Genomic DNA, 15256 nt, shown 5'->3' on the forward strand with positions numbered 1-15256 from the left:
GGGACCATAATGCCATTTTGAGTTAACACAGCCTTGTTCTAATCATAGTGAACAAATGTAACACACAAGCAATCGATGGGTTTTGCATTCTAGCTAGTCAGTAAATCATTTCACATGTTGGAAATCCTTGGCCAGAAGTTATACACTTTTAGAAGTCACTGCACTTCAAACCCAACTTACTGAACAACATCACCCCAATAAACATTAAAAAGGTCAGAAACTCACTGTGCATATTTAGTAAACACTTTAAATACTGTTTTAAATTCCTGAACACATACACTCAACATAAACATGAAGAGGCACACACACACACACACACACAGTGCACACACACACACACACACACACACACACGCACACAGACAGACTTCCTGTTCATTTCGTTGTGTTTTTATATCACATGTCCTTGTGATCAAGAAAACAAGTGCCTGGTTTCTCTCCACCAAAGGTCTGTACACTGTGGTTGTGGAATGAGCAAGCCATGTCTGTTGGTGACGGGGTTAGTTGACTGACACGTCAGAGTCACCCCTCCCAGGCTTTCTTCTTACTGTTGTCAGCAGCGGCGGATTGAGAGGCAGACCCTTTGGCAGGGATGCCAGGTCCTCTCCGCACTGTCCCAGAGGTGGAGGCCGACGACACAGCCCCTTTCTGACCAGCAGAGGAGCCGGCACTCACACCTGCTCGAGTCCTGGCATTGCTGCCGCTCGGCTGACTTCGCTGGGAGGCACTCCCCGGGAACGTGTCTTTGACTCCCGCCTGTGACCCCGGGGCGGAGGGGCGGACCTTCTGACTCTCACTGGCAGGGCGTTCTGGCAGGCCGAAGGACCGGGCACCCTGGTCGCTGAAGGTGCGCATCATGATGTTGCTGGGCCCCTCCACATCCCGGCTGGAGGTGGGAGGGGGGGTGAACACCTGACGTGCCCCCCCCACCTCCGAGCTCTGGTCCTTGTGGCTGTTCTGGAAGTTGAGGCGGAAGCGGGACAGCTTGCTCTTGGGGTTGACGGGGGGCTTGCCCTGAGGGTCCTTCTTGGCCCCGGCCTTCCTGCCCTGCTTACTGGACATGCGGTTGCAGGCGATCTGAACGCGCCCAACCTGCCGCTGCTCCTCTTTGTCCAGGCCCTCCACCTGGGAACAAAGCACATCACCTGTCAATGGTGACAAACTTCACCTGGGAACAAAGCACATCACCTGTCAATGGTGACAAACCTCACCTGGGAACAAAGCACATCACCTGTCAGAGGTGACAAACTCCACCTGGGAACAAAGCACATCACCTGTCAATGGTGACAAACTCCACCTGGGAACAAAGCACATCACCTGTCAATGGTGACAAACTCCACCTGGGAACAAAGCACATCACCTGTCAATGGTGACAAACTCCACCTGTGAACAAAGCACATCACCTGTCAGAGGTGACAAACTCCACCTGGAAACAAAACACATCACCTGTCAGAGGTGACAAACTCCACCTAGGAACAAAGCACATCACCTGTCAATGGTGACAAACTCCACCTGGGAACAAAACACATCACCTGTCAGAGGTGACAAACTCCACCTAGGAACAAAGCACATCACCTGTCAATGGTGACAAACTCCACCTGGGAACAAAGCACATCACCTGTCAGAGGTGACAAACTCCGCCTAGGAACAAAGCACATCACCAGTCAGAGGTGATATAATGGGGAGCAGGGAGTTGGCAGACTTGTGCTTGCTACCTTATTAACCCTTTTGCTGCCAGGAAAATAAGATTTAAGTGAAATCTATTTGCCAGGGTTTTTTTTCGCAAAAAACGGGTATAAATTTTCAAAAATTTCTGTGCTCTTTGTTATTGGAGAAAGACCCATAAAAGTATATATTTTCTGAAAAGTAAATGAATAAAGAACACAAAACACATGATGTTTTCCCATTTTATATATTTTTAGTGACATGCTGTTGTTTTGAAATCAGTGTTTTGTTTTTTTGTCACATTTTCAACTTGTTCATTACTACATTAGTCAGGTAATTTGCACTAAAATATCATATTTTCTGGACAAATGGATATCTGCATACACAAAATCATACTAGAACAACCACAATAAAAAAAATAAAATAAAATAAAAAGAGATAGATATACAATGCATTGTGACTTCTCCAAGTGATAATGTGGATGAGAGGCCATACCCCTCAGTCTCCACCCCCCTCCTCTTCACCCCTCTCACACGGTCACTTTATCCAGTTCTCATCAGACCGCGTTGGCTGAGTGCCTAGAAAATCGCTCACACTGCCCTGCTAATAATTCAGTCACTTTCTGTCATCTGCTAAGGTTTGCACAGCCAGCATCACTCACTGATAGTCATATCTTGGCCACTCTCTTGATTGCTCCCTTTATTTTCTATCAAATCATCCTATAAATGTTCATCACTGTCTTCTTTGAGTTTACGCTTCAATTCTTTCTGAGCATCAGCGAAAGAAAGTAATCTTGGTTGATTTAGTTCGCTACGATCGCATGTCTTGAGCACAGCATCAGTCCGACATTTTGTTAAGTGAGCGAGGAGAGGAGCCAGGCAAACACTGGGACAGCAACCCAACCAAAACGTTCAAATAAAGGACTGCCTCATGACGTAGATGGGGTTTCTAGCTATGAATAGAATCCAGAAAGATTCCCGAAGCTAAAGCTACCAGCATTTTTGTCAATGAACTGAATGCAAAGCAGGGAAAAGTCAGAATATTTCGATGACGAGTTATCTCGTCATTGTGGCAGCGAAGCGTACATGCTTGCCATGACGAGTTATCTCGTCATATAGGCAGCCTAGGGGTTAAATTCTGACATGCCCACTTGCATGATTGAGGAGAGAGCATTCTGGATACATGCAAAGTGTTGGGAGTTTGTAATTCAGTTATAATTATCTAAGACTTGCAAGATGTGTGATGTGTCTGTCACTTCATCGATGGAAGTGTGTTGAGATCAGTTTCATTTTGTTTTGTGAGGTACAGTGTAGTACAGTACAGTATAGCATAGCACAGCATAGTACAGCCAAATACAGTACAGTACAGCACAGCACAGCACAGCACAGCAACACACAGTACAGTACAGTACAGTACAGTACAGCACAACACAACACAGTACAGCAAAATACAGCACAGCACAGTGCAGTGCAGTACAGCACAACACAGTACAGCATTATACTGTACACCATAACACAGTACAGTACAGCACAACACAGTACAGCATTATACTGTACACCATAACACAGTACAGTACAGCACAACACAGTACAGCATTATGCTGTACACCATAACACAGTACAGTACAGCACAACACAGTACAGCATTATACTGTACACCATAACACAGTACAACACAGCACAACACAGTACAGCACAACATGGCACAACACAGTACAGCATATCACAGTACAGCACAGCATGGCACAACACAGTACAGCCCAGTACAGCACAACACAGCCCAGTACAGCACAGCACAACAGAGCAAAGAAAAGCACAGCACAACACAGCCCAGGACAGAAGAACACAGCACAGTAACAGCACAATACAGTCACAAAACAGCACAGCACAACACAACACAGCAACAACACAGCAACAGCACAGTTACAGCACCACGCACAGCACAACACAACACAGCAACAGCACAGTTACAGCACCACGCACAACATAACACAACACAGCAACAGCACAGTTACAGCACCACGCACAACACAGCAACAGCACCACAGCTCCACAACCACACGCAGGACACTGGCGACGCACCGTGCCGAGCAGAGACAGCATCTTTTCCCAGGCCGGCAGGAGTCTGTCCAGGGCGTCCCCGCTGCCGGCGGAGGTGATGAGGTCGGGGGTTGGGGTGCTGCCCTCCATGGAGTTCTGGCTCGAGGAGCGCCGGGAGGAGGCTGCAGAGCTACTACCCCGGCTGGGCAGGGAGGGCTGGCCCTCAAACTGCACGCGTCGGAACGCCTGTGCACACACCGAGCAACAACAACACACAGCGCGACATGAATCGGTGCAGCGCGCAGCTTCAGGGGGATGTCTGCAAATTGTCATTATTATCATCATCATTTTTACTTTTTAAATTTTCTCTTCTTTCATATTGTTTTAGTTAATATTAACAATTGTCGGTTAATATTAACGATATAATGATAATGACAATAATGATGATGACAATAATAATCATTATCATCAAACTCAATATCATATTAGTTTCAGTTTCAAAGTGTGCAAACTGATCCTTATATACTACACTACATCTGCTGAAAAAAAAGGAAAAAAAAAGGCAGATAAGCATAAGCAGAATCATGTCTGATCTTCACATAAACCCAACGTGCTGATCAAGCCTTGAGAGCCTATGCCAGGTTCGTTAGATAACGATAAGAATAATAATGATTTAAAAATAAAATAAAAACAACAATACTGATAATGATAATAAAAACAATAATAATAATAATAATACTGAGAAGAAAAAGAAGAAGAGGAAGAGCAATAATGAACACTTCTTCAGCATATAAATAAGAGCTCAAAGTGCTTTGCATGTTCATTTGTATCAGTGAATGTTCTTTTACATGCATGGCTGTTTTTAGCCCCATCGTATAGACAGCATCACTCCATTTTGGGATGTGCATATTGGCTACTTTGGGGTTTTCATAACCACCAAACACAGGGTCTTTGACAAGCGTATCTGATCTTTTGCACATGCAAACACGTGAGGGGGACTAAGGCATCAGAGGGTCCCCATCCTTATTCTACCATGCACTGTTACCAGGATGAAACCCAGGCTCCTCACATTGAAAGTCAAATGTTTTAACCATTTCGCTATTGCACTGGTTGATATCACAAGTATTTAAAATAGAAAAAAAGAAGCAGAGGACAGGGAGAAAGCATGTCAATCTGAAAAGTGTAAGTGTGGTTCTGCATTGTGATGAAGGGAGAGCAGTCCCAATTTCACACAGAGAAATGTGCATGCATCAAAAAGTAAACACAACACGACAACACAACACAACGCAAAACACCACAGCGGAGTGACACTGACCGGTTTGGGTTTGGTGATGCCGGCCCACAGCTTGAACCTCTTCAGAATGAACTCGATCATCTCATAGTCCTGGGGCTCCAGCGACGACTTGAAGAACATCTGTGAGCACGTCATCTTGTAGGCATCCTGCAGTATGGCAATGACCAGCGCCACGAACAGGCCATACACGAAGGCGTAGAAGGAGTAGAAGAAGAAGTGGGTGAAGACCTGCTGGTGCTCCAGCTCTGAGGTCAGGTGCACGCTGCCTTTCATCACGCCAAACATGCTCATTAAGGCGTTCTGGAAACTTCGGTACCCGTGCAGTGCACTCCCGTAGAACTGCAACATTAGCAAAGTCTGGGCTGTGAACAACGCACAAGACAAAAAGACAACAAAAACAACAACAAAAAAACCCAACAACAACAAAAAAAAACCCAACTCTAGGTAGTGGCGACAGAAAGAAAACTAAAAAAAAAAAAAAAAAATTAATTAATTAATTATTAAAAAAAAGGAAAAAAGAAAAAAAGAAAGAAAATGACAAAGAAAAAAAACAACAACAAAAAAATGAATAAGACAGAAACAAAGTGAGGAACAAAAAAGAGGAAATTCCCAACACACATTTTCAAATGTGGATACTATTTATGACTGATATTAAAAGTCTAAAAAAAAACAAACACACACACAAAAATACAACAACAGCAAAAGACAGAAGCAAGACAGTGACAGTATTAAGACAGAGGAAAATTTCCAGCACAGATTTCTCTCATTGGGGAAACTGTTTACAACTGGAAGAGTCCTGCACCTCTACCCCATCCCAGCATCCATCCCCGCAGGTAACTGACCAGATATCCAAGCTGGGTGTAGGTGAGCAGCAGGAGGAAGAAGATGAAGGTGGCTCCGAACAGTCGGCTGCTGGCAGCGGCCAGGGTGCGGGGGTACACACTCAGCCGCCGGATGAACCGAACCTGGCCCGCAATCTGGCGTACACAACACACACCTCCTATGCATGACCCTCTGTCTCTGTAAGAGTGTGTGTCAGTGATTTGGAAGAAAGTACTTGTATTTGTATTTGTATTTGTATTTCTTTTTATCACAACAGATTTCTCTGTGTGAAATTCGGGCTGCTCTCCCCAGGGACAGCGCGTCGCCATACTACAGCACCACCCATTTTTTTTGTATTTTTTCCTGTGTGCAGTTTTATTTGTTTTTCCTATCGAAGTGGATTTTTCTACAGAATTTTGTCAGGAACAACCCTTTTGTTGCCGTGGGTTCTTTTACGTGCGCTAAGTGCATGCTGCACACGGTACCTCGGTTTATCGTCTCATCCGAATGACTAGCGTCCAGACCACCACTCAAGGTCTAGTGGAGGGGGAGAAAATTTCGGGGGCTGTGCCGTGATTCGAACCAGCGCGCTCAGATTCTCTCGCTTCCTAGGCGGACGCGTTACCTCTAGGCCACCACTCCACATGTGATGATATAGCTGCCAGTAATTGGGAAAAAATGATGAAACATCTGTCAGTGATATGAAGAAAGTGATGAAACATATGTCAGCACTTGGATGAAACTAATGAACACCTGTCAGTGACTGGAATAAAGTGATGGACCCTTTGTCCATGTGGAAGTGTCTGTGATTGGAAGAAAGTTTTGATGAAACAGCTGTCAGTGACTGGATGGAACTGATGAAACACCTGTCTGTGACTGAAATGGATTGATGAAACATCTGTCAATGACAGGAAGAAATTGACAAAAGGTCTGATAGGTGCTTTGTGAGAGAGTGTATTACTGACTGGATGAAATTGATGAAACAACTGTCAGTGATTGAAATAAACTGACGAAACATCTGTCAGTGATCAGAAGAAATTTATGAAACATCTGTCAGTAATTGGAGGAGTGATAAAAAAACCCATCTGTCAGTAATTGGAGGAGTGATGAAAAAACATCTGTCAGTAATTGGAGGAGTGATGAAAAAACATCTGTCAGTAATTGGAGGAGTGATGAAAAAACATCTGTCAGTAATTGGAGGAGTGATGAAAAAACATCTGTCAGTAACTGGTGGAGTGATGAAAAAACATCTGTCAGTAATTGGAGGAGTGATGAAAAAACATGTCAGTAATTGGAGGAGTGATGAAAAAACATCTGTCAGCAGCTGGTGGAGTGATGAAAAAACATCTGTCAGTAATTGGAGGAGTGATGAAAAAACATGTCAGTAATTGGAGGAGTGATGAAAAAACATCTGTCAGTAAATGGTGGAGTGATGAAAAAACATCTGTCAGTAAATGGTGGAGTGATGAAAAAACATCTGTCAGTAATTGGAGGAGTGATGAAAAAACATGTCAGTAGCTGGTGGAGTGATGAAAAAACATCTGTCAGCAGCTGGTGGAGTGATGAAAAAGCATCTGTCAGTAACTGGTGGAGTGATGAAAAAGCATCTGTCAGTAACTGGTGGAGTGATGAAAAAGCATCTGTCAGTAACTGGTGGAGTGATGAAAAATCATGTCAGTAATTGGAGGAGTGATGAAAAAACATCTGTCAGCAGCTGGTGGAGTGATGAAAAATCATCTGTCAGTAAATGGTAGAGTGATGAAAAAACATCTGTCAGTAAATGGTGGAGTGATGAAAAAACATCTGTCAGTAATTGGTGGAGTGATGAAAAAACATCTGTCAGTAACTGGAAAAGTGATGAAAAAACATCTGTCAGTAATTGGTGGAGTGATGAAAAAGCACCTGTCAGTAACTGGAAGAGTGATGAAAAAAACATGTCAGTAACTGGAAGAGTGATGAAAAAACATCTGTCAGTGATCAGAAGAAATTTATGAAACATCTGTCAGTAACTGGCGGAGTGATGAAAAAACATGTCAGTAACTGGCGGAGTGATGAAAAAACATCTGTCAGTAACTGGCGGAGTGATGAAAAAACATGTCAGTAACTGGCGGAGTGATGAAAAAACATCTGTCAGTAAATGGGAAAAATTAATGAAACATCTGTCAGTGATTGGAAGAGTGATGAAATGTCTGTCAGTGATTGGAAGAAAGCGATGAAACATACGATTCAAAGAAATTGAATAGATGAAACATTTCAGATTGAATAAAGGTGATGAAACATCTCAGACTGCAATAAAAGTGATGAAACATCTGTCAGTGATTACAAGAAATTGAATTGATAAAACGTTTCAGTAACTGGAAGAAATTGATGAAAGGTGTGATTGATTTTTTGTAACATGTGATCTGCTGACAACCACTTATTTGTTAGCACTATCAAGTGAAAGAGACAACATTTAATGTGAATACATGTACACAAAATAAATGTTTTGGGCACATCTTGTGCCTATGTCAGCAAGCTTTCAACAGAGTGGAACATTCAACACATGCAAACATGTACTGTACTGAATTGCTTAGCAGTATTGTGCTGTGATGTTTTCTATTATATTACTCTCAGGTCAGAGTGGGTTTGCTTGTGAGTAAAATTTGAACAACTATCCTCACAAATAGCGCATTGCAATAATCTGACACCAGCCAATATTTTCCATCTGTAAGCATACATTTGTTTCATACAAATACATTTTTCTACCGCAATTTGCCAGGGGTACTCTTTTATTACTGTTGGTTATTTTCCATACAATAAGTGCATGCTGCATCTTAAAGACTATCACCCAGACCATTAGCCAAAGTCAAGCAGAAATGGGTGGAAAAGGAAACTGGAGATTACTGTGTGAAGATTATGACAACCCACAGTTAGAGCAGTCACAACAGTAATAAAGCAATATGAAAGACAGAGAGTGCTTACTGAGTTTCCTTTTCTCAAGTCAGATAGTTTTTGTTCGAGAAATTACTTTCAGCTGCTATTCTTGTGTTTTCTCATAATGTATATCCCTAAAAAATACCTCTAAGGAGCTCCAAAGTAAGAAAAAGGTATCACTCCACTGCAAATATTCACAAGTCTTTCTGCTTCTGGCTGAAAATGTTCAACAATAAAGAGAAAAACAAACTAAAAACTCAGCAGAACTATGTAGAATTTGAATCTGTAGTATATAAATCAGTTTTACAATGGATGAGTTATATTTTTACATCACTGTTGCAGTATTCATCTGATAGCAAAGTTTGAGAAGGTAAGTTAGAATGCTTTTTTCCCCACCTTGAACCCAACTTTGTTTGTGTGTCAAAACTTGGACCCAGCAATGCTGAATCAATTAAGTGGCATTACCTAAATGGGCAGTAAACATACCACATTTGTCAAACAGAGATAACTAATTGTATAAGATCTAAGATTTGTGGTTTGCTACTTGAGGTAAATGTTTGTGTATTTATATTCATTTATTGCACATCATGTTAATGTAAACACCATGAACAGGTTCAATTTTGAAGATTCAAGATTCAAGATTCAAGATTCAGTTTCCTTTAACTCCTTTTGAGTGACAGCTTGCAGGATAATAATTTGATTTTCATAGTGTGTTTGTGTTAATTCAGTGCTTCTATCAGCACTAGATCTGCCTGCAAAAGAAGAAGCCCACATATGGAAGCACATGTCAGGGCTGACAAGTACTGCGCAATAACCAGTGCATGCATCATCATCATGTTTCTCTCCATCATGAATTACCATTGTATGGTCAGGCTAATTATTTTTGTCTATGTAAGTAGCACACAAATTACAACAATGACAAAAATATCATTGACAAAAAAAAATCTAATTAATCAATACATGTGACAAAACAAAAGTGAACCAATAACTCATTCATTCTTTGACAACAGAAGCTAATGACAAAAAAAGATGTGTATTGTGTGAGACAGCTCTTCAACACCTAATACAAAATATTAGAACAAAATTATGATTACTGGTCGACATTCCACACAGTACATGACAACGACAAAACAATCCACACATATTGTTAGGACAAAAAGACAATAACAACACAATCCACACAGAATGTTAAAAATAAAACAATAGCTGAATACTCACACAAACAAAACGATGACAAGACACGCTGTACACACAGACTGTTTAGGGACAGAGAAACATAACAACCTGGAGCACACAGACACAGACACACACACAAGCAGGCACACACACACACACACACACACACACACACACACACTCACTCACTCACTCACACTCACAAGCAAGTACACGCGCATGCGCACACACACACACAAGCAAGCACACACACACAATCACCCACACATACATACACACACACACACAACAAGCATACACACACACAACACACAAGCAGGCACCCCCCCCCCCCACACACACACACCCATCCCCTCCACACACACAGGCAGGCACACACACACAAAAGCAGGCACACACACACACACACACACACACACACACACACACACAAGCAGATACAAACATACACACACACACACCCTCACACATCCACACACAAGCAGGCACACACACACACACACACACACACAAACACACAAGTGGGCACACACACACACGTCCACACAACACTCTGTACACAAACACAAACACGTCTCACTCTCTCTACCTTGAGGAACAACAGAAACAGCAGGCAGGCATGCAACACACGCAACACGGCATGCAGGTGAACGGCGTGCTCAAAGTTGGTGAACGATGCAGAGCTGCCACTACTGAACCTATCCAGTGTGTCCGTGGCTGTGACGACGCAGCCCACGTACAGACCCACGCTGGCCAGACACAGGAGAGCGATAGCCAGCTCCAGCCAGTTCCCGGGGCTGCGGACGAACTGTGACCTCTGCTCCTTGAGGGTTAGGATGGTGTGGATCAGCAGGTAGATGGCCGGCAGCAGCATCAATACCTGGAAGGGGGGAGAAATGACCAGCAGAAAATGTCAGTGGATTGACAATCTTGCTTTTCTTGATCATTGTGATTGTTCATTTCACTACCAGGTGAAGAATTAGAAGAAACTTGGCAGAAACTGATTTTGTTGTTGGCAGACTGATTTTTGTTAAACTCCAAAAAGAAAGAGAAGAGCTGAAAATATAGATGATAACCTCTATGTAAACACACATACATTCACACACACACACACACCACAACGCAACACACACACACACACCACAACACACACACCACAACGCAACACACACACACACACACACAACACAAGCCCTCCTCACCTGGCACACATAGAGCGGCTCCACACGGTCAGGGTTGAAGATGTAGAGGCGCTGTGTCTGGATGTTGTGACTGGCCAGCACACCACCTGGAACAGCACACACAACATTGCAGCATCCCGTCACTTACCTCAGGTCACCCGGTTTTACTGACTGCAACGCACTTCCAATTATGAGGCACATTCTCCAAATTTAAAAAAAGAAAAGAAAAAGATTTTAATAATACAAAATGCACAGTATATTACAAAAAAAAATTTTTAAGTTCCATATAATTTCTGACTGTGCTTTGATGAAGCCTTATCTGCACAAAAGGTGTGTCAGCACAAGTCACTGGGAATGTTGATGGTTTTTGGCTTTTCACATTCATTATCAGTTGTTTCTCTTGCTGAATTAATGACTCCTCTTTTATGAAGTCCATTAAGTAATATTTCTTAATTGTACTTAAATGTTCATTTTAAATATTCATCTTTGAGATTCCACCAGTATGTGTGAGGGGACATTAAACAGAATTCTGCTCAAAAGGTCCCATACACTTTCACCACCACTGGGGCAATGAATTTCTATTCACTTTGTCTAGGGCTCGCATACAAAGGTCAGGCCCAATCCTTTCCTTCCACCGTTTTAACCTCCCCTAACCAAAGTCAGGTAGCCAAAAACACCTACATGGAGTGAGGAAAACCAGAGTCAAGTTCCTTTTCAAAGGACACAACAGCATGCTGAAGTGAGCCTCAAACCCAGGTGAACACTGGATCACAAGTCCAACACCTAACCAGTTCTGCCAAGGCACCTCCCAGCATTGATGAGGCACACATAAAAGTGATGAACAAGAAGGTGAGCGCTGATGGGTCGATCGATGCCCAGCCATGACCGTCATCATCAGAACTTTCTTTGTTGCATCATCTGTTTGCTTATGTCCTCCGTCGTTGTTCACCTTCATCGTTAATGTTAGGTGAATATGTGGCCGTGTGAAACATACACATGCACATTTTCAAGTGTGTGCGCGCACACATGCACACACACACACACACACACACGCACACACACGCACACACACACACAAGCACACACACACACACACACGCTACCTGAGATAGGGAATTCCAGCAACAGTGTCACTGCCAGGAACAAGTCTTCTCCAGCACTGTATGATGTCCACTCCAGAAACAATGCTCGAGATCTGCAACACACATGTGCGGTAACACTCACCAGGCACGAACACATATTTATGCGTAAACTCACCTCTGCATAAAGTTTTTATAAAGGCATATAAGTTTGCTCTAAAAGATTTCCTTCCTATCTATCAATGTGGACAACTATCGTCATTCAACAGGAAATTCAACATATGTTCTCTGTCAGTTCTTGGAGTTCAGGTTCACTGACATCCTTTGACTTGTCAGATTACCCAATGAGAGAAAGGTGAGAAAACTCTATCATCAGCTGTCTGCCCTTTCATGTGTACAAAGCAAGAGAAAAGCCACAGAATCAGTTGTGTGTTGCATTGTGATGCACAGCATTGCACTGTATAATACTGTATTTTATTGTATTACTCTTTGTTACAAAAGATTTCTCTGTGTGAAAATTCAGGACTGCTCTCTTCAGGGAGACCACATTGGTACAGTGCACCTTTTCTTTTCTTTTTCTGACTACAAGCATATTTTCCTATGAAAGAGGATTTTTTTTTTTTTTAAACAGAATTTTGTAAGAACAACCCTAATGTCGGTGTAGGGTTATTCTACATGCACTAAGTGCATGTTACACACAAGACCTAAGTTTCTTATCGCATCTGAATGACTAGAATCCAGACCAGTACTTAAGGTCTAGGATGAGGGAGAGAAATACTGGCTGTGATGTGGGATTCGATCCTGTGTGCTCAGATTCTCTCATTTCCTAGACGGATGCTTCACCACTTCATTGTATCAACATTATTTTGGTCAATAAGAGTGAGGTATGGGTCTTCTTCTTCGTTCGTGGACTGAAACTTGTATGTACATGATTGGGCTTTTACGTGTATGACCATTTTTACCCTGCCATGTAGGCAGCAATGCTCCATTTTCGGGGGTGTGCATGCTGGGTATGTTCTTGTTTCCATAACCCACCAAATGCTGACATAGATTACAGGATCTTTAATGTGAGTATTTGATCTTCTGCTTGTATATACATACGAAGAGGATTCAGGCACAAGCAGGTCTGCACATACGTTAACCTGGGAAGATCGGGAAAATCTCCACCCTTTACCCACCAGACGCTGTTACCGAGATTCGAACCCAGGACCCTCATTTTTAAAGTCCAACGCTTTAACCACTCGGCTATTGCGTCCGCTGAGGTACGGGGTCAAGATGGGACCACACCATGCACAGACCTGCGGTCCAGCCATTTGTCATTGTCCAGCTGCTGCAGAAGGTGCAGGGTGAGGTTGTAGGAGGTCCCCAGCTCCTGGACGTACCCCCCTCCACTGTACAGCATGTCCTGGCCAAACTTTGACATCCTGCACACAGACAACATGAACCACATCAACGCCATCACGCACGCACACACACACACACACATATATATATATATATATATGTACATATACATATATACACACAGAGAGACACATGCACACACACACACACACACACATATATATATAATATATATATATATACCCCCCCCCGCATCCTCCCCCCCACACACACCATCCCTATCCACTCACACACATATACCATCACCACACACACAGAGCAAACATAAACATGCCAAAATAGAAACACCCATAAAATGACAATAGTCATGGTAAATTCTGAGTACATTATTACACCTGATTTGAGCCCTGAGGGCTTTGATAATAATGACAATGATATAACAACAATGATGACAACAACAAAAATAAAAACAACTGTATGCTTTTCTTGTACTTGCACTATTTTGAAGCATATTGCACTTACAATAAAACACAGATACACACACACAGATGCACGCACACAGATGCACACACACACACACACACACACACACACACACACACACACACACACACAGAGGGGGACACAAACTACCAGAAGGAGAACAGAGAAAGGAAGAAAAACGAAACAGAACAGCAATTCTACCATTTGATATGCGAGGACAGTGAAAAGGGTTTGTTTTTCTTCATATCTTTTTTAACAGCTGTTTCAAAAAGATGTGAAAAAAAAAAGATGCAGAATGATTCGACAGCAAACACAAGACTTGCATCTGGTTCTTTTGGCAGGCAGAAGCCGGTGAGGGGAAGGTGGTGAAAAAACTCACGTGTCGAGGTGATCGGCAGAGGAGTGAACCCAGGAGGCGTTAGTGCCGGTGGACAGCCAGCCAGGGCTGTAGGTCGCTGTGTCCTCAGTGAACTCCAGTCGACCCACACACGATCGTGTCTCTTGCACCTTGGTCGTCAGGCAGTCCACTGAACACACACACACACACAGACATGCATACACACACACACACACACATCAAAATACACACACACACACACACACACACACACACACACACACATTCATATATGTAAACATGTGCATACACACACATATATTATATCCACACATCAATACACATGCACATGCACATACAAACACTGCAAAATGCACTTTTATTCCATCTTTATTGTTCATGCATGTCTTTTATCATCTGTAAATCAAGATATATATCATACCCACAAAATGCACTTTTATTCATCTATTTATTGTTCATGTATGCCTTTATCATCTGTAAATTAAGATATAAAATGTACCTTTTTCCTTCATTTGAATTGCTTAACTCTTTTAATTTCTCTCCTTACAATGACATCTTGAATAAAAACATTATTAATATAACAAAACAAAACAATTGCTCAATGTGATCTTGGAGCAAAATTTGTCAGTTTACCAGAATCTCAACAGCTTCTTCTCAGCTTGCCATTATTAGAATAAAAAACAACAAAGAACTTGCACACTTTGCATACTTGTTATGCTAAAGATTGGTCTCGATCTGATCAAAACAGCACATTTGGCTCCCAGATCGAATTAATTCATATTCTTCTTCTCTTCTCTTATGATACATTCTCGTCTTCTAACACAACCTTCTTGTCTTGCAATATATTCTTCTTGTATTGTCTTAGTAATAGTAGCAATAGTGTAGGGACAAAACAAACCATG

General features: G+C 42.4%; 1 protein-coding gene across 1 annotated transcript in view; it reads right to left on the bottom strand.

The window, feature by feature from the left end:
- Positions 1–308: 308 nt before the first annotated feature.
- LOC143292005 (polycystin-1-like) overlaps positions 309–15256 on the bottom strand; it is a 90202-nt gene continuing 75254 nt past the window's right edge. The window contains exons 35-43 of the mRNA XM_076602161.1: positions 14376–14523; positions 13468–13593; positions 12194–12285; positions 11112–11197; positions 10499–10789; positions 5841–5975; positions 5020–5337; positions 3747–3950; positions 309–1125 (exon numbers count right to left, since the gene is read on the bottom strand). Coding sequence (XP_076458276.1) covers positions 523–1125; positions 3747–3950; positions 5020–5337; positions 5841–5975; positions 10499–10789; positions 11112–11197; positions 12194–12285; positions 13468–13593; positions 14376–14523 — 2003 coding nt within the window. The 3' untranslated portion in view covers positions 309–522. The remainder of the gene's footprint in view (positions 1126–3746; positions 3951–5019; positions 5338–5840; positions 5976–10498; positions 10790–11111; positions 11198–12193; positions 12286–13467; positions 13594–14375; positions 14524–15256) is intronic.

Source organism: Babylonia areolata, chromosome 18, assembly GCF_041734735.1.
Source record: "Babylonia areolata isolate BAREFJ2019XMU chromosome 18, ASM4173473v1, whole genome shotgun sequence".
NCBI lineage: Eukaryota > Metazoa > Mollusca > Gastropoda > Neogastropoda > Buccinidae > Babylonia > Babylonia areolata.